This window comes from Chiloscyllium plagiosum, chromosome 40 (assembly GCF_004010195.1).
Source record: "Chiloscyllium plagiosum isolate BGI_BamShark_2017 chromosome 40, ASM401019v2, whole genome shotgun sequence".
Classification (NCBI taxonomy): domain Eukaryota; kingdom Metazoa; phylum Chordata; class Chondrichthyes; order Orectolobiformes; family Hemiscylliidae; genus Chiloscyllium; species Chiloscyllium plagiosum.
In genome coordinates this window covers 17,078,194-17,099,398 of record NC_057749.1, presented here as the reverse complement: position 1 = coordinate 17,099,398, position 21,205 = coordinate 17,078,194, and the positions used below count along the sequence as shown (strand labels likewise).

General features: G+C 44.0%; 1 protein-coding gene across 1 annotated transcript in view; it reads left to right on the top strand.

Annotated features, from left to right (window-relative positions):
- The first annotated feature begins 1,019 nt into the window (after nucleotides 1-1,019).
- iqgap1 (IQ motif containing GTPase activating protein 1) overlaps nucleotides 1,020-21,205 on the top strand; it is a 111,327-nt gene continuing 91,141 nt past the window's right edge. The window contains exons 1-2 of the mRNA XM_043680495.1: nucleotides 1,020-1,202; nucleotides 9,056-9,155. Of these exons, the coding sequence (XP_043536430.1) occupies nucleotides 1,148-1,202; nucleotides 9,056-9,155 (155 nt within the window). The 5' untranslated portion in view covers nucleotides 1,020-1,147. The remainder of the gene's footprint in view (nucleotides 1,203-9,055; nucleotides 9,156-21,205) is intronic.

The following is a 21,205-nucleotide window of genomic DNA, read 5'->3' as shown; positions in this document are numbered from 1 at the left end:
TATGATACTTCACAATCCATAACAGCTAACAAATTACTTTTTTAAAGTGTAGTCCCTGTTGTAATGGAAGAATCAACAGCCAAGTGACACACTGAAAACTCCAGCAGTGACAAAATTACCCACCTAATTGATTTGAGGTATAAATATTGGCTATGACACCAAGGAGAATCATCTTTGAAACAATTCAATCAGATGCTTTATATTCCCCTGAGACACAGTCAGGATCTCAATTTGGCTAATCATTCTCAAGTTTGTCCTTCCAACAGTGCAGTGCAGTTCCCCACCCCCAGTATTATATGTTATTTGGTGTTGCATAGACCTTTGCAAGCCAGAGTATAAAGTAGAATTAAGATAAAGAACAGCCAGATCATTCTGAATGATGAAACAGAGGGGCTGAACAGCCTCCAATTCCTACAAACAAGGGGATGTGGGGGGAGAAATAACAAAATTTGGTAAGGTCACAAGAAATAGGACAATGAGTAGACTGTATAGCCAGTCCAACCTGTTCTGCCATTCACTGGAATTATAACATTGGCCTTCAACTCCACCTCCCTGCCTACTTCTCTGATCCCTTGCTTACCTGGGAGACCAAAAGTCTGTCCGCCTCCATCCTTATCTATATTCAACAACGGAGCATCAGCAATCCTCTTGAGTCGAGAATTCTAAAGATCCACAACCCTTTGAATGAAGTAATTTCTTCTCATCTCAGTCTTAAACAATCAGTCCCGTTTTCCTAAGGGATGGTCTCCTGTGTTCTATATTCCACGGCCGGGGGAACAATCTCCCAGCGTCTACCCCATTCAGAATCTTACATGCCTCACTGAGATTGCCTCTCGTTCTTACATTTAAGTGTCTGGACAACTTTCAAGCCATAACGGTAAGGGATACGAAGGATGTAGAGTCACTGGAGAAAGTGAAAGCATAAGCAATGCAGTACAAAGGGAGAGCAACAGAGGGAGTGTAAGATGAATGTTGAGCCTGAAGCTACACCCACAAGTGACTGAGAGAAAGAGAGAGGGAGGAGAGGAAGGAAACGCTGAAAGAGACTGAGATACACGTACAACGAAGTCCACCGCCCACCCTGCTGGAAAACGGAGACTTGGCGGTGTCCTTTCGTCGGGGTTTGGAGGGGCAGAGTGAGTTGAGAATGTCCACATCAGACGACGTGGATGGGCTGGGGGCAGTCAGACCCCACTATGGCTGTAAGTAAACTTGGTCAAACTGCAAAATAAGCTACACCTGGAGGAGGCAACTCGAGCCCATTACAATGAAGTTTGGGACATGTGGGTGGGGGTGGAGATCAGTCGAGTATCAGTGTGTTCAGAACGATCTGGCGAATGGATAACTATTTGGAGGAAGTTGCAAGGCAGGTGTGTGATTTGGCGGAGAGACATCCCAAACCAAACCTTATTCTGTGAATTTCAGCTCAGTTTTGGTGGGGGATGCTGTATTTACAGGCACTAGAGGAGGAAGATGACTCTTGCTTTTAATGGTTCCTGTCCGGAATTGGAAGTTGACATGTCAATTTTTGCCCCTTGGTTTCCAGTCCCGCTTTGTGGGATCTTGCTGTGCATTTTGACCCCCACCCCCACCCAAGGGCGTGGCTAACAGCATGGCTGAGCTGTTGTTATTCGAGTTCTTTTAACGCGATGTACAAGTGTTTAACCAGCCGGTTCGGATACTCTCAGGAATCAAGCTGTGAGCTGCAAATGCTTGTTGCAGATGGTCAGTGAACCCAGTCTGAAAGTTTTGCATCAGTCCCAGACTCTGGATAAAACTCCTCACCCCCCTTCCTTCATGGGACTTTATCACTGCCTAACTTTACTGATGCATGGGTCAGGGCAGCGGCTCCAGGCAGTGGGGATGCCTCACCTTACAGCCCCCTCCACCCCCACGTCTCTGGAACTTCTGTTGAGGCTGTCGCCGTTTTGTGTCTCCCAATTCCAGTTCAGATCCTCAGGGACTGGGAGCTGGGTGAGGCTGTCTGATGGCGGGAAACCACTTCCGCATCACAATTGGTTTATCCCTAGAGACACAGGGAGACAGGTCCCAGAATTAACAAGAAAAGTGAATGAGAACCCAGCATCATTGAGAGAAAGAGGCGAACTCAGCATTAACACCACCCAGAATTAACAGATTTTATAATTAACGTGAGGAAGGGAGACACCCAAAACAGAGACAGCATAGAGCTAGATACAGAGTACAGCAAACTCTTTTAATTTAAACTGAAAGTTTAGCTCTCGCGACAGTATACCCATCAAACATTCACATGACAGGGACAGCAATGAGTTAGAACGAGGGTAAACCTTTCTCTACATTGTCTCCTGTCAAACATTCCCAAGACAAGGAAAGCATGGGATTACGTACAGCATAAAGCTCTCTCCACACTGCCCCTATCAAACACTCCCAGAAAAAGGAAAGCGTGGAATTAGATACAGAGTAAAGCTCTCTCCACACTATCCCTATCAGTTATTCCCAGGACAGGATTAGATACACATAAAGCTTATGCAAACGCTCTGCTTCCTCAGAAAATCCCTCCAACTGACCCAACTGTGAACTTTTTACCATTTCCAGGACAAGTCCTCCTTCAAATTCCTTCAGAACAGTGATGATTTTACTTAAAATCATTTAACCTAGGAAAGTTCCGGCTGTGGGACATGCCTGTTTTTCAATAGATTCTCCAGTTCAAAGGTTAATGCCCACTACCTCAAAGTTAAAATATCTGATAACAAACCATACTCAGAGTCTCCACTGATACTCAATGGGATTGAATCTTTGCTTTGCATGTTTCCTGCTGGTCTATCCCTGAAGAGATAAATAGTTCTCCATTTACGAACTTGTTCGTGGGCTATATGACAGCAAGCAAAGTGTAAATGTGTAAGAGATCAGGAAACGGTTGCCATGGCAGAACTGAGAGAGGATTTCCTCTTGGGTTACCAGGTCAGGGGTGATTTGAATCTTAAAGCCTCTTCAGTTCAAGTCAGGAGTGTGATGGAATACACCTCATCTGCCTGGATAACAATAATATTGACACTGTACAGGGCAAAGTTTGCACCACATCCACAAGTCTCCACCACCAACATTCAGTAGCAACAGTGTGTACCATTGACAAGAATATATCACTGTTCCTTCAGTGTCACTGAGTTGAATTCCAGGGACTCCTCTGTAAAGGAATTGTGGGTTTGGTAAAGGGATTGCACCAGTTCAAGAAGGCAGCTCACCAACACCTTCTCAAGGGCAACTAGAGTATGGACAATAAATGCAAAAGAATAGAAAGAAACCTTCTGGTTAGCTCACCTGAGATCAGTACCTCCAAACAGACCAGGTTGAATTTGGCACCTTCTGTAGTGATGAGGTCAACCAGCTGGACCTCATAGAATACGAGTTTCCTGATTAGAGGTATAAACTTGGTCCAATCAGGGAGCACTGGCTGACAGATATAAACATAGAACAAAAGAAAATTAAGAGAAAAAAAAATCTTTGGCCCTCAATGTTGCACCGACCTGTGAAACCAATCTGAAGCCCATCTAACCTATTCTTTTCCATTATCACCCCTATATTTATGCAATGATTACTTAAATGCCCTAATGTTGGTGAGTCTACTGCTGGTCCAGGCAGGGCATTCCATGTCCATACTACTCTCTGAGTAAAGAATCTACCTCTGACATCTGTCCTATATCTATCATCCCTCAATTTAAAGCTATGCCCCCTCATGCTAGCCATCACTATCTGAGGAAAAAGGCTCTCACCGTCCACCCTATGTAATCCTCCTATTATCTTGCATCTATTAAGTCACCTCTTAATCTATTCTCTTGAAACAAAAACAGCCTCAAGTCCTTCAGCCTTTCCTCATAAGATCTTCCCTCCATACCAGGCAACATCCTGGTAAATCTCCTCTGCACGCACTTCAATGCTTCCACATCCTTCCTGTAATGTGTTGACCAGAACTGTACGCAATACTCCCAAGTATGGCTGCACCAGAGTTTTCTACAACTGCAACATGACCTCATGGCTCCAAAACTCAATCTCTCTACCAAAAGAAGCTAACACACCATACGCCTTCTTAACCACTATGTCAACCTTGGTGGCAACTTTCAAGGATCGACACGCATGGACACTGAGAGCACTCTGCTCATTTATGCTACCAAGAATCTTACCATTAACCACGGTGATGAGATACGGACTCTGTGGAGTTATTTCATCTTCCTCTGTGTCAGTTACACATCAGGTAATTTATTAGTCATTGACAGGCAGTGTCACTTTGGCAACAGGTTTATGAATTTAAGCAATACTGGACCACCTGTCATTACTTGAACATGAGTGCAGTGTAATGTTCTGTCTGTACTTAACATACACGAAAGTTTCTCAACTGCAGAAAGGGCCCTCTTCAGTTTTCCATTTCAAGTACAAACCCTCTTTTGGTTCTGTATTCTTTAGAAACAGCATTAAGATTATTCATGCAGGTTGATTCCAGCCGGCAGGCACAACTGGATTTCAGTTTATCCGTTGTGTGTGGTGGCCAGTCTCTGCTGTATTTGAAGATTCCCAGACTTTGCAAGCTCACAGTTCACAGGCAGAGGGTTTGTGTTGTGCGCTGAAACTAACTCACACGGTGCACAGTGAATGCTTCAAGATTTACATTTATCTCCAATCATGGTGCTGTTCAACAAGCTAACCGAGTTTGCACAGCCCGTTGTAGCCACGAGGTATTACACAAAAAGGAACCCTTATATTGGGAATGGGATTAGAGATTCGTGGATTGGGTAGAGATTGGATATATCCCTTGGTCTGAGGGAGACACAATGATCACAGCTGGTGGAGGTCACGGAACGTGTGAAGGAGAGAACAGCAGACCTCATTGAAGTGTCAGAGATGTGGATGTCCAAACATTCTGTTCAATGGAGAAGAATAAACTGAATTTATATAGTATGGCCTGAGCCATTCAGCCACAGTGAATCACTTCATAAAGTGGCTGGTCTTGTGGGTACAGATATGTGCACAGTAAAACATCACAAATGGAAACACAATGAATAAGCAGTTAGTGTTCTTGGCTAGTGTTGGCCGAGGGAATAATGTTGTTCAGGAAACTCCGTACTGTTCCGATTGTGTCAGGCGAGATCAGCACCCACTGAATAGGTCACTGTGGCCTTAGTTTAATATTTCACTAAGAAGGTGCTGCTCAATACTTGGGCTGTTATCTGTAAGCGTGGAAAACTAATTTTGCACTTCCTGTGATGTCAGAACTCTATCCTCTTGAAACAAAAATAATCTTGTAAGCAGAAAGCAAACGACCAGGGTTATCTAACTAGGCAACAAAAACACACTGTTCTTGTGATCTTCTCTTCCCCCTTTTTGATTTCTCAACCTTTGATTACGGACAGAACCAACATCAGTTGTCATCTATAAATAAAAAGAAGCACATTTCAGTCCAATGCAGAGTTCAGTTTGGGTCAAGAGAAAGCTAAACTCAGTCAATTTCCTTTGAGGAAAACAGATTGGGTCATAATTGAGGGAGTGCAACACATTCCCTTGTGCAAGATAGCCATAAAAAACATAAACTTGTCACATACACTTTCCCTTCTCGTCTCTGGACTATCGGAAATAATCTACTATATCCTGGACAAATTGTGTACAATTCTACGCTTGTCCCATACAGCACAGTTTGCCAACTCAATACCATTTAATTTAAAGGATGAATCCTGGGGAAGAGGAGATGTCTGCTTTTGAATAGCAATATGTCATTGATTTTAGCCATGGATCCTTTCCCCTTGGTTGAAAGTCTTCTCAGAAATACAGCACCTTGACATTGCAGCACTCCATCGATACTACATGGGAAGAGTCTGCCTAGCCCTTACACTCAAGTTTCTGGAGTAGTACTTCAACCCACAACCTTATGTCTCACATGACAGTGCTTTCAACTGAGCCATAGCTGACATCTAAACAGAAAACACCAGAAACCTTTCAACAGGTCAGGCAGTAATGTACACTGGTGTTAGACCTCCTGAGTGTAAAATTTCATGTTGGTGAAGGAGGAGAGCAGAAGGCTCTACCCAGTTTTAGACGTATTCACAAAATAAGATATTCTAAATAAATAGATCCAAACACTCACTACCCCACAATGTCAATAAATGTCTGCTGGTAATCAGCCAATAAGCACTCAAGCCTGTAGACACTTACTCTATTAACTGTATCAATTAAGATTATTCAGAACTTTTCATTGATTAAAATGTCCTTCTTCCAATAACTTTGGTATTTTGCTTATGTTAGTCAATTAGCATCTTTCACTGCACCTACCTGTTTAATAAGCTTGCTGCATTAATTAAAAGATTAACTGCGTAGTTTCAAGTGGTTAAAATGAGATTATCTTCATGATGTGATTCTGGATGCAGAGGTGGTTGTTCAGTGAATCTCCTATTTTGGATGTGGATTTGCTCGCTGAGCTAGAAGGTTTGTTTTTCAGATGTTTTGTCATCCTACTAGGTAACGTCTTCAGTGAGCCTCCGAATGAAGCACTGGTGCTGTATCCCACTTTCTATTTATATGTTTAAGTCTCCTATGGTTGGTGATGTCATTTCCTGTGGCGACATCATTTCCTATGGTGATGTCATTTCTCGTTCTTTTTCTCAGAGGATGGTAAATGTGATCCAAGTCAATGTGTTTGTTGATAGAGTTCCATCTGGAATGTCATGTTTCTAGGAATTGTTGTGAGTATCTCTGTTTGGCTTGTCCTAGGATGGATGTGTTGTCCCAGTCAAAATGATGTCCTTCCAAATCCGTATGTGAGGATACTAGTGAGAGTGGGTCATGTCTTTTTGTGGCTAGTTGATGTTCAATTATCTTGGTGGCTGATTTTCTGCCTGTTTGTCCAATGTAGTGTTTGTTACAGTTCTTGCAAAGTATTTTGTAAATTACATTAGTTTTGCTTGTTATCTGTATAAGCTGTTTCAAATTCATTAGCTGCTGTTGATGTGTTGGTGGTAGGACACCACTTCGACTGGGACAACACATCCACCCTGGGACAAGCCAAACATGTAGGAGAATTCCTAGAAGCATGGCATTCCAACCAGAACTCTATCAACAAACACATTGACTTGGATCACATTTACCACCTCCTGAGAAAAAGAACAGGAAATGACATCACCATAGGAAATGATGTCACCACAGGACATGGTATTGCCAACCCTAGGAAATTTAAACATATAAATAGAAAGCGAGCTACACCATCATTCAGAGGCTTACCGAAGATGTTACCTAGTATAGTGACGAAATGTCAGAAAACAAAGCTTCCAGCTCAGCGAGCAAACCTACATCCAGAACCTCAACCTGAGCTACAACTCTTCTCAAAACTCGCTAATCTCCTGTTTTATTATGTGTTTCCTTTGCTTTTTGGATTTACTGCCCTTCATGTAGAGTAGAAAAACTGCATTCATGCTAATATTATACGTGAAAGGAACTAAATTGTCACAGTATGTATTTGTTTTCACCAGGCTTACAGTGAGCTACTTTTAAAAAGGCAGTGGGAACTTTCTAGTACTTTCTGGTGGGTCTGAAACAAGATGGGGAGACCTTCACAGGCCAATTTGGACCACATTGCCTTTTCTATTATACCAGTAAACTGTTCCTGCCATTGTTCAATCACTGGAGAAAGTTTTTGAAAAACATACAAAGTGACAACAGAGTTAAGAGACTTACCAGTTTTGACAAAGGGTCATTGGACTCAACACTAACTCTGTGTTTGCCTCTACAGATGCTGCCAGTTCTGCTGAGTTTCTCCAGCACTCTGTGTTTATTTCAGATTTTCAGCATCTGTTTACACACGGTAGCTCAGTGGTTAGCACTACTGCCTCGCAGTGTCAAGGACCCAGATTCCATTCCACCCTCCAGCAACTGTCTGTGTGGAGTTTGCACGTTCTCCCTGTATCTGTGTGGTTTCCTCCAGGTGCTGTAGTTTCCTGCCACAGTCCAACCATGTACAGGTTAGGTGAATTGGCTATGTAGGGTTATAGGAATGGGCTGGGTGGATGTGGGTCGGATACTCTTCAGAAGGTTGGTGCGAACTTGATGGTCTGAATAGCTTGCTTTCAAATGGTAGGGATTCTATGTTGGTGTACATGGACTTTCAAAGCAAGTAGAGTACCATGTAACAGATCTATGAGGGAAGCTAGAGGTGGTGGAAAGAAAGGGACAACAGCAATCTTGTACAAAATTGAGGAATATAAACAATGGACGGTGGCTCAGTGGTTAGCACTGCTGCCTCACAGCACCAAGAATCTAAGTTCAATTCCAGCCTTGGGCGACTGTCTGTGTGGAGTTCATTCTCCCCATAATTGTGCGGGTTTCCTGCAGGTGCTCCAGTTTCCTCCCACAATCCAAAGATGTGCAAGTTAGGTGAATTGACCGTGCTAAATTTTTCAGGCATGTGTAGGTTAGGTGCATTAGTCAAGGGAAACGTTAAAAAAAAGTAATAGGTTAGGGAGAATGTGTCTGGGTGGGATAGTCCTCGGAGGGTCAGTGTGGGCTTGTTGGGCCTAGCAACCTGTTTCTACACTGTGGGGATTCTATGATAACTTGGAAATGCTCGTACTTATACAGGCAATCCTGCACAAAGTGTAATGTTAAATGTCCAATATACAAACATGTCCTGTATTTAGGAACAACTGCTTTATTGTGTTCCAATCAACTAGCAAAAAGACTCAAGAACAGAACCTATTCACAATCCAGGGATTGCCTGTATTATGATGAGAAACTGGAAGCTTGTTATCTAGGCCCCAAAGCCTGCGACTACACTGTGACAGTTGACATAGTAAAATTCAATGAAAATTGTTGCCCTAATGATTTCATACTGAATCCCTACTTTGCGGAGAGAGACTATTCGGCCTACTGAGTCTGCATTGACCCACCGAGACCCAGGCCCCACAGATTTATAAAGGAACTGAAAAACTTGACCAGAAATCATGACAAGTGAAAGTCGGGATCGTGAAAATAAAACACTTTACAGGAGAGTTTTCATGATATGTGGATCCATTGTTTCTACTTTTGTTTATTTGTTTTACAGCTGTTTTGGATAATGAACGTCTTACAGCTGAGGAGATGGATGAGCGGAGACGGCAGAACATTGCATACGAATACCTTTGTCACCTGGAGGAAGCAAAGCGGTAAGTCCCTTTCTCGCCGTTATCTTTAATATCTCTCGTTGTCACTGTGTCTGGCAGCAGCAAGAGATGAGGAGTGATTATGAGGTGTAGATTCTCTAACCTCGCCACTGACACTGCTGCTACTCCAAATTATCCTGTTGCAGAAACGTTTCTCACAACAGGATAAGAAGCACAGTATCTCACAAAAAACAAGAGCTTCTGAGAACAGGAAAGATCCAACATACACAGTGTACCACTGCTTCATTGCTAACCTCAAACTTGACGTTCTGGAAACATCCCTTGAGCCCTTTTATACTGTTGGAAGCTAAACTTTCAGAGATGAGTGGAACCTACTGATTTCATTTTGTGAGGTCTAATTACGATTTTTAAAATTATGCAAGTGTCTGATAGAATACATGTAAAGAAAATATCACTGTAAGCAAAACTAAAAGTAACAATTATAAGCAGAATGTTGTCACTAATAAATCCAATAAGGAATTTGGGAGAAACATTGATCTAAAGAGTGAAGAGAATGTGGAACTTGCTCCCACATAGAGTGGCTGAGTGATTATTGTAGATATTTAAGAGGAAGCAATGTAAGCTTCATGAACACGAAGGGAATAGAAACCTATAACATTAGAAAAAGAGGGAGAGATGCGCTTCGATTGAAGTGTAAACCACCTGCTTCAACCATGAAAATTGTGAATCAGTTACAAGGGGAGGTTAGTGAACCAGTCTGTTTTTCTGGAGAGGGTTTGAGGGATCTGCTGAGAAGATGGGATAGAGCAGGTTTAAAAGAGTTGGTACTTCTCGGGTCCAAAAATTAATTCCAATCCAGAAATCTTTTAGTTTTAATTTCCAGAAGCTGCACTTCTTTTTGTCTCTCCTTTTAGTGACTGGGTTAATGGTGTTGTGGTTTGCACCTATCACCTTCCCAGCTACCTTCCCCCCAACCCCCAGCCCCAACCTCACACTCCTATTTGTCTCACCCCCCTCTCTCCACCCCCAACATTCCTGATGAAGAGCTTATGCCTGAAATGTCGATCCTCCTGCTCCTCAGATGCTGCCTGACCTGCTGTGCTTTTCCAGCACCACACTTTTCAAGTCATTTCTCCTGCACAGGCAAGGACATGTGAAAAGATGGAAAGTAGGATAAAGATTTTCAGATATTCCAGCAACCCCGTGTGATTTCACATTCCAGCGTATCCATACTAATCTCTCCTAAAGATGTTGCCTTCCACAGATATCTAGTCCCTTCACTTGAGTGTCCCTTGTTCGTTTAGGGGCCTGGCATCATGAGTACCATTGAAATAGTGAACTATTGGAGAGTGGCAACTAAGCTACCTTGCCTTCAACTTACTGGGCCTCACCATGTCTGCGTGGGTTTCCTCCGGGTGCTACAGTTTCCTCCCACCATCCAAAGATGTGCAGGTTAGGTGGATTGGCAGTGCTAAATTATCCTTAGTGTCCATGGATGTGCAGACAAGGTGGGTCTGCCATGGGAAATGCAGGACTACAGGGATAGGGTAGGGGGTGGGTCTGGTAGAACGCTGTTTGGCGGGTCAATGTGGACCCAATGGGCTGAATAGTCTGCTTCCACACTGTAGGGATTCTCTGATAGCCACAAGTGTACCCAGCGACCTCTGCCCAAAGCACAGCTTCCGTTTGGGAGCTGAGTCAACAGTTAAGAAGGTAAGAAATAGGTGCAGGAATAGGCCATTTAGCCCTTTGAGCCTGCCGTACTATTTTATAAGATCATCTCTACACCCCTCCAAAAAAAATGCTCACTGTTGATGACAGGAGCCCAGAAAATAAACAATTATTGGTGAAGTGATGTAACAATCCACCAAAATTGTTTTTAGCAGCTCAGTGCTTCACCTAATAATCAAACAAATGCAGAAAGCAGCAGCAGAATGGGGTTAAACCTACATAAGTCAAAGATGCAAGCTGCAGGTGTTAGTATGATAACCCCTTGCTACCCCACCCAAGGTAAACATTAGTGTATCCTGTCTCTCTGTTTGGCTTCAAATTCTGAAGTGGAGACAATTTGTTTCAGATCTCCAGCCGCACTAACTTTGCCAGCTGTGCAGAGTTCTCATTTGGTGAAGAGTTGTAGCTACCACCAAACTCTGAGGCTCCTGAGCCATCAGTTTTTCTCTGGCAGTTGACACAGTGCTTTGGACCGGAAGTAGAGGCAGATATCGGTTACTGATTTAGAACAAGGCAGAGCAGAAGAAGTTGTGATGTTGTGGAATTTGTTCCTGCGCTGCAGGCTGAGGCAGAGACCTTGGCACTGAATTTAGGTGGATGGAGTAATACGGCAACAAGAGTGTATAAGTGTGATCAAGACAATTGGTTCACAATGGAGATTAAACACTCACTCAATCTGGTTGAGCTAAATGGCCTGTTTCTGTGTAGTAATTTCAGTGCATTGCTGCAATGTGTCTGAATGTGGCAGGAAATGATTCAGTTTTTGAAGAGAATCAAGTATCATACATGCAGGAAACAATTGGCTGCAAACGAGTAGCCTCTGCCTGACTCATCTGGGTGACACACACATTGGAAGAAAGACTTGCATTTCTATAGCACTTTCCACGACCATAAGGCATCCCTCAGCACTTAAGAGACAAGTGTTTTTTAAGTTGTTGTCATTGTTATAATGTAGGAAGTACGATAGCAAGCTCCCACTAACTATATTATAACACAGACTGGATCATCGCTTTTGGCTTGGGATCTTGATTGATAGATAAATATCGAGCAGTGCACTGAGGAATGTTTCCCTGCTTTTCTTCAAAATGGTGCTGTCTTTTACACTGACCAAAAACAGCAGAACAGGCATTGGGTTAATGTCTCATTCAAAAGATGGCAGCTCTGACAGTGCAGCATTCCCTCTCTTATATACTCAGCATGTCAGGCTCAGAGCTCAGATTTCTGGAGTGGGACAGGAATCCTCAGTTCTATGACTTTGAATTAAGAGTGCCCCTCACTGAGCTGCTGCTGATACACTGCATACTGTGCTACACCCCCATCAATATCTAGGAAAGGGAGAACATCTGTATTGATATCCTCTTGACTAAGATAGAATTCCTGTTCCCTGTATTATGCTGTATTCCGTGCCTGTACCAGGCTGAGAGAGAGGAGCATTGAGACCTGACTATCTTTGTCAAGCAGACTGCTTCATGAGCTATCGAAACTCACTTGCAGTGAGGCTGATTTTAAAAGATTGAAAGTAAATTCTTGCTTTGGATTTGAGCTGTTTCCATGGAAATTAATTTGCTGACATGATATGAGTTTGTACAATTTAAGGATGTTTTTACACTTATATAATTTATAATGTCCAGTTGTATACAGGCTTCAAATCACCAAATAACTTAAACATATAGTGAGCATCGTTATGTGGGCAAAAGGTGACACAATAGCAAATAATCTTTTTTAAATTCATTCTCAGTATGTGAGAGGTGTGGATTTAACATCATAGAGTCATCCAACATGGAATCAGACCTTTCGGTCCAACACATCCATGCCGACCAAGTTTCCCAAACTAAACTCGTCCCATTTGCCTGCGTTTGGCCCATATCCCTCTAAAACCGTTCCTAATTATGTATCTATCCAAATGTCTTTCAAATGTTGCATCTACCACTTCCCCTGGCAGTTCATTCCACATATGAATCACCCTCTGAGTGAAAAAGTTGCCCCTCAGGTGCCTTTTAAATTGTTCTCCTCTCACCTTAAAGTTATGCCGTCTAGTTTTTCACTCCCCAACCCTAGGGAAGAAACTTCTGCTATTCACCTTATCTATCCTCCTCATGATTCTATAAACCTCTGTAAAGGTCACCCATGAACTTCTTATGCTCCAGTGAAAAGTCCCAGCCTATTCCAGCTTCTCTTTATAACGCAAACTCTCCAGTCCCAGTAACATCCTTGTAATTTTTTTCTGCACCCTCTCCCATCTGGAGTGGGCTCAAGGGGCTGAATGGCCTCTTCCTGCACCTAACTCATATACTCACATATACTTCCCATTGCAAGATTTAATTTTCCATCTGTCTAAACTTTGAAATTGACAGGACTTCATTTTGAGCAGGCACTGAAAGAAATATTTATACCCATCCTAAATGCCCTTGCGAGGGTTATGGTGAGTTACCTTCTTGAATTGCTGCAGTCGTTTGGATGCAGGTACAAGTACAGTGCTGTGAGGGAGGGAGTTCCAGGTTCAGTGAAGGAGTGACGATTATAGATCAAAGTCAGGATGGTGTGTGGCTTGGAGGGGAACTTGCGGCTGGCAGTGCACAATGACAACAACAACTCAAATTTATTTTGTAGCATCTTTTAACATGTACCAAGACACTCTTGCAAGATAATTATCATCAACTTCTGACCCTGAGCTGAATGAAATATTAGGACAAACTATCAAAAACTCGGTCAATGAATTAAGTCTTAAGGAAAATCTTTTAAAGGAGGACCGAGAACTGTGAGGTTTCAGGAGTCCAGGGAGCTGAAAATACAGCCACTGGGGCAGTTTAAACACTTTTCTTTTTTTCTCTCATGCTGTCTTTGACTTCTCTGAGTTGGTGAGTTGGCTTTGTTTCACAAGTGTTTTGGTCACCCTGTTATAGGAAGGATATTACTAAACTGGAGAGGGTTCAGAAGGGATTTACCAGGTTATTGCTGAAACTTTATTGCTGGAACAGCACAGCAGGTCAGGCAGCATCTAGGGAACAGAAGATTCGACGTTTCGGGCACATGCCCTTCTTCAGGTTATTGCTGAGAATGGAGGGTTTGAGTTATAGGGAGACACTGGATAGGCTAGGACTGGTTTTACTGGAGCATAGAAGTTTGAGGGCTGACCTTAGAGAGGTTTATAAAATAATGCGGGATATAGATAAGATGAATGGCAGGTGTCTATTCCCTAAGGTGGGAGACTTCAAGACTAAGCGGGATATTTTTAAAGTGAGAGGAGACAAAATTTTACAAGGACATGAGCGGCAACTTCTTTTACACAGTGGAATGAACTTCCAGAGGAAGTGGTGGATGTGGATTACAACATTTACAAGGTATTTGCATAAGTACATGAATAAGAAATATTTGGAGGGATATGGGCCAAGCACAGGCAGGTGGGACTAGTTTAGGTTGGAATTGTGATTGGCATGGACTGGTTGGACCAAAGGGTCTGTGCCTGTGCTGAATGACTCTGCATATGACTCTATGAATGATCCAGTGACACTAGTTCAAATCCCACCATAGAAAATGGGAAATATTAATTCAATCAATTCATCAAATCTGGAATCAAAACTTAATATTATTAATGGGGACCATGAAAATATTAGATGGTCATAAAACACAATAGTTCACACATGTCATTTTGAAAGGAAATTTGCCATCCATACCTGATCCAGCCTGTATGTGACCCCAGACCCTCAGTAATGTGACTCTTACCTGCTCTCAAACGATAAAGCAAACTACAGAGTTGTGAGCAATTGAGCATGAGCAATAAAACCTGGCCTTACCAGTAACACCCACAGAACAAATTGAAAGAAAACTGTCATTCACTTCATGTGTCATTTAAGATGTAGGGTAGGGTGGAACTTGTGGAGCATTGTGGCTGAGCTTGGTTTCAAGTTCCTCATGTGCTGCTCTCGTCATGTGTTTTGCGTTGGTTTCACAAGATTGCTCAATGTCAGAATCAGCAGATATTCTAACCAACCCAATATGCTGATAATTTAATATCAAAATCAGAAACCAACTAATGGCTCATTTACTATATGAGATCTATAGATCAGGCTTCAGCTACTCTGGCTTTGGGACACAACATTTGTGAAGCAAACAACATTTCTCTTCTGTTTTTATATTTTGCTTTACCATAAAGAAGCAGCATTCGGTCTGACCGGTCAGCACCAGTGATTACACTGTACTCGAGACTGCTCTTCCTTAATCCTCCACCCAATTTTTCCCACCTAAGTTTACCATCATAACCTTCTATTGCCTCTTCCTTCTGTGCTTGACCAGCTTCCCCTTAAATACATCAATACTATTGGCTTTGATCACACTTTGTGACCAAGTTCCACATCTCACCACTCTCTGTGCAAAGACATTTCTTCTGCATTTGTATTGGATTTCCTCTGGATTTCTTTGTAATTTGGACCTCGGGTCTGTGACCCTTTCTCAATAAATACCCGCCCCATTTCACACTTGGACTCACTATCCCTCCTTCTCCCTCACTGTCACAGTTACCTTCAGTGCTTCTGACCACTCCTCAGTACCCACATCATGGAAAAGCCAGAATTGGCATGCCCTTATTGGATCTATTTCCAAGATGATTGCCCACACCCAGCAGCTGTTTGCCCCACCCATCTCTTTCAGATGTTGCTAGTTTCTCATCCCTTTTCTGAAACCAGAAATAGTTAGATCATGTCATGATTAGGAGTTAATCTCTGACCATAAATGGGTGGTGTTAGAGGTGCTCCACTGTGCAGAACAACTTCCCTCTTTATTTCCGACTGTCGGATGGAAACTCTGTCTAACCTTAATTTATAGCCCACTATGAAAAACACCTGAAGGATTCCTTTGAATTTTTTGCTATGGCTCAGTGGGTAACTTGCACTTCAAATCAGAAGGTCAGGATTTCAAGACACACCTCAGAGACTTGATCAGAAAATGAAGCCTGGCACTCCTAACGATAGTGCAGCGCTGAGGGAGTGCCGCATTGTCAGAGGGTCGGCACTCGGAGTGCCGCACTGTCAAAGGGTCAGCACTGAGGAAGTGCTGCACTGTCAGAGGATCAGCACTGAGGGAGTGCCGCACTGTCAGAGGGTCAGCACTGAGGGAGTGCTGCACTGTCAGAGGGTCAGCACTGAGGGAGTGCCGCACTGTCAGAGGGTCAGTGCAGAGGGAGTGCCACACTGTCAGAGGGTCAGTGCTCAAGGAGTGCTGCTCTGTCAGAGGGTCAGTGCTCAAGGAGTGCTGCTCTGTCAGAGAGTCAGTGCTGAGGGAGTGCTGCACTCTCAGAGGGTCAGCGTTGAGGGAGTGCCGCACTGTCCAGAGGGTCAGTGCTGAGGGGGTGCCACACTGTCAGAGGGTCAGCACTGAGGGGGTTGCCTTGCTATCGGAGGGCCAGCGCTGAGGGAGTGTCGCGCTGTCAGAGGGTCAGTGCTGAGGGGGTGCCGCACTGTCAGAGGGTCAGCACTGAGGGAGCTGCCGTGCTATCGGAGGGTCAGCGCTGAGGGAGTGCCGCGCTGTCGGAGGGTCAGCACTGAGGGTGTGTCGCGCTGTCAGAGGGTCAGCGCTGAGGGAGTGCCGCACTGTCAGAGAGTCAGCACTGTGGGGGTTGCCATGCTGTCGGAGGGTCAGCACTGAGGGTGTGTCGCGCTGTCGGAGGGTCAGCACTGAGGGAGTTGCCGTGCTATCGGAGGGTCAGTGCTGAGGGAGTGCTGCACTGTCAGAGGGTCAGCACTGAGAGAGCGTCGCACTGTCGGATTGGAGGATCAGTGCCACGGGAGCACTGTTTCTGATGCAATGCAGAACTGAGGTTTTGTGTTGTTTGAAAATAACAATCTCACATCTACACTGTTGATGCATTGTGCTGTGCAGAAATTGTCTTCTGTGCTTCCTACATTTGAATGGTGACGACATTTCTAAAAAGTTACTCATTGTTTTAAGCTGCTTTAGGACCCCATGAGGTGTGAAAGACACTATAAAAATGGACATTCTTCATTTGTTGTAAATTGTATGTTTGCATTAAATTGACTGCAATAATATTCATGAACAGAGATGGGAAGATGGATTGAAGGCCAAGTGTGGGGTTGAGTGGGGTTTCTTGTTGTTGAGTTCTTCCCAGAAGGGTAGGAGAGGGATCAAGTTTGCACCAAAGTTACTGAAGATCACTTCTCCACATGAGGCTGGGATTGTACATTAAACGGGTCCATCAGCCTATGGGAATGGTTTCCTGTCCTGTGAGGAAGTGTGTGTAGTCACGTTCATAATATGGTTAGCTTCTGATCCATAATATGGTCTGTCTGATCCACACCCCCAATGCATGGGTCTCTATGATTGGTTCTGCTTCATATGTCACTGTTGATGCTCCTGAGTGATTGGATATCACTGTCAGTGGTTGATTGCTGCTCCATGAAGTCTCAGCCCAGGAGAGTTTGTGTGAACTGGGGTTCGTGAAGGTGCCTGTGGATGAGAAGCTGAGCTGTGGTCAGCCTTGCTATGGCCACTCTGGTCATTTTCCCAATCTCAGGCAGTGTGATTGTAGATTTCAGGCTGTGATTCCAGCATGGCTAACTAGATGTGACTGGAGCCTGTTTGAGGTTTATTTCTGATTGAACATAGCCCATTGTGAGTGAGAGAATGACTGGGTCCAACAAATGAATAACAAAAAGGTTTACAGTTTGCACAAGGTCAATTCTGCAGATGGAGACAGGAAATGTTTGATGAAATATTGCAAAGGTCTTTGGGTAAACATTGATTTGATTCTGGATAATCTTTGGACCTCATCCTTGTAGCTGCCTATGAACGTTTCTTTTCTCTTTCGGATTTCAGCAGGCTGAGGGTGTTTCACACCTTGTATAGTCTCTGGATTTATTTACCATTTCATCCTTCTAACCTTGCTCTGTTCCACTCGACGTCCCATATGGGATTGGGGACATCTCCAAGCATAGACTCATAGAGTCATAGAGATGTACAGCACGGAAACAGACCCTTCAGTCCATCCCGTCCATGCCAAACAGATATCCCAACCCTATCTAGTCCCACCTGCCAGCACCCGGCCCATATCCTTCCAAACCCTTCCTATTCATATACCCACCCAGATGCCTTTTAAATGTTGTAATTGTACCAGCCTCCACCACTTCCTATAGTAATTCATTCCATACACGTGCCACCCTCTGCATAAAAAAGCTGTCCCTTAGGTCTCTTTTATGTCTTACCCCTCTCACCCTCAACCTATGCCCTCTAGTTCTGCACTCCCCAGCCCAGGGAAAAGACTTTGTCTATTTATCCTATCCATGCCCCTCATAATTTTGTAAACCTCTATAAGGTCATGTTTGTATTCCTGGTGTCACCTTCTCTGTCAGGTATCACAGGTCACATATTCCAGCAATTTGCCCAAAGATTGATCAGGAAGCAACTTTGCTTTGCGTTGAGAGGGACGTTGAGGATCTACGTACTGATGCTGTCCTGGATCAGTCTTCCCAATGAGTAACAACTTCAACTTCCTTTCCCAGCCTGAGTGAATTGTGATAACACCCAGAGGAGGTAGCGTGAGAGAAGGTGGGAGGGATGGGGGGAGCGGTTTGGGGAAAGAGTCCTCACAGTCTCTCTCCATTTCCTTCTTTCTGTGCCCATATGGAACACCTGAAGCTCTGATTTGAGATTTCATTCAGTGAACCAAACCCACTGTCACAGATTTTGTTTCACTTCTGGAATTGTGTGCATATGCCTTGTCTGAATGAGGAACCATATTTATTGGAACAGGTCCATTCTGCTCTCACAGCCTTGGTTTACAGTCAATGTTCCTGGAAATTGGTTGAGGCACAATTGTAGCCAGCAGTTTCCAGACTGAGATTGTATCCCACCCTGAGCACTTTGCCCCAGAATCGATTTATTTTTCCCATTCTCCATCTGCCTATCTCTCATGGTTTTCTCTCTCTCTCTCACACACATTCTCTTGCTCTCTGTCACTCTTTCTCTCTGTCACATCCTCTGTCTCTCTTTGTTGCACACTGTTTTCCCTCCCTCCCTCCCTCCCACACTGACCAGTTGTGAAAACCCAAAATTGCAGAGCATTCGAAACAGTTGCTTCTGAATCTGGGAGAGAAATGAAATCCCCCTGTCTGTGGAGTACATAAAGGGAAAAAGTGGTTGCAAATACTTTGGAGGAAATAATCTCATTGGAACACATACCCATGAGGAAGGTCCATTTATTGAAAAGGAAAAATAATTTTCTGAAAACAATTCCAAAATGTTACACTTTGAACTGGGAGCTATCAGGTGTTTGGGCTGTGAAGGGAGGCTAGATCTAACTATAAGAAAACCAACAGCCTGTCAACTCAAGAAGCTAAATATTTCATTTCTGTTTTAATTTTCCAATCATTACTGCATTTGAAATTCTCATTCTTCCACTCAGACACTGTCACAACTTCTCCCCTCCCTTTCTGTATAACCTCGTGCAGCCCCAGAACCCTCCAGTTTCTGTACTCCACTGATTCTGATTTCAGGCTGATCCCTGGTTTCCATCATTCCACTGCAAATAGCCTGGACCCTCCGTTCTGGAGTTCCCTCCTTAGACCTCCCCCCCCCAACCCCCGCCTCACTGCTTAAAGGGAGAAAGTGAGGACTGCAGATGCTGGAGATCAGAGCTGAAAAATGTGTTGCTGGAAAAGCGCAGCAGGTCAGGCAGCATCCAAGGCGCAGGAGAATCGACGTTTCGTGCATAAGCCCTTCTTCAGGAATGAGGAAGGTGTGCCAAGCAGGCTAAGATAAAAGGTAGGGAGGAGGGACTTGGGGGAGGGGCGTTGGGAATGCGATAGGTGGAAAGAGGTTAAGGTGAGGGTGATAGGCCGGAGTGGGGGTGGGGGCGGAGAGGTCGGGAAGAAGATTGCAGGTCAAGAAGGCAGCTTAAAATCTTCATCTCAGCTTTTAGTCACACCTCCTCATCTCTCGTTATATAGCTGTGTCCAATTGTCTTTGTTTCTCACTGCCATGAAGCACCTTGAGTTACTGTCTTCAGGGTGTGGTTGTAAATTACATGTTCTTGTCTGTCAGATAACATTTTGAGATTTCCCTGTCTGATTTTTTTTTTCTGCTTTGCTGGTGGTTTCTGAGCAGCTGAGGCTCCTCTCAGTTCACGGTCAGCATCAGACTGGGTTGGGGAATGCTGATTGAATAACAGAGTCTTGTACAAATTAGAAACCAGTGGGATGCTCACTGCAGATTCTGCTGACATGTACAGAGAGGAGAATGACCATGAGAGCAGGTGAACTGTGTCCTGAACACTGCAGCAACAAGAGCTGACTGGCCAGGAGAGGGCCATCTGGGTGCTCACACACTGACCATCTCCTCTGGCTCAAGAGAAGCAGTTGTTTCCAAGAAGAACTCTTCCCCAACTCCATTACACCTTCAGCTGCCCAGCACCCCCATACCGATCCCTGTCAGTCATCAGGGTCACTTCTCACAGGCTTCGTACACCAACTGTCTGGCTTCCTGATCACAGTCACACTCCTCTTTTCCCTCCCACCCACTGCATTCATTAATACCGTCATGGCCTTCACATCACTGTCCCTGCACCCAGCCATCCCCACAAAACCCTTCTGTAAAATACAAGGCTGCTACGTGTCCAGCAATCTTGCAGTTGCTGATTTCTCTGCTGGAAAGGTATCCACCTTCCAGAATAACTGAGTCCCTTCATTCACTAATAGGTGTGTGTGTGTGTGTGTGTGTGTGTGTGTGTGTACGTGTGTGTACTAATTGGATTTAGACAACCTTTCACAAGCTCATGACATTTCAATACTACCTCCGCCCAGTGATTTTTAAAAAAATATTCATTATTTGGGTAAAGACATGCCCACCCTACTCGCCCCTGAGAAGGTAGAGGTGACTCTTGAACCACTGCTGCTATGACAGCACTGAGAGTCTGGCTGAGCTGTTTCCAACATCAGTTTACAGTCAACCATATTGCTGTGGGTCTGGATTTGCGTGTAGGCCAGACCAGGTAAAGATACCAGATTTCCATCCCTAAAGGGCATTAGTGAGCCAGATGGGTTTTGATGTTAACCTGTTATTTTCATGGTCACCTTTCTTGAGAAAAATTTATTGCTCCATATTTTGTAAATTGAATTCAAATTTCTCAGTTGCTGAAATGAGATTTGAACTCAGTCCCTGGGCACTAGATTACCAAGTAAGTAACATAATGAACATGACACTGTATTCTTTACAATACAAAACCAATCTGTGTAACACGCTTTCACATACAGACACACTCCCTCAGCACCGGCCTTCTGACAGTGAAGCACTCCCTCAGCACTGACCCTCTCGGTAAGTGCAGCACTCTGTCATTACTGACCCTCCGACAGTGC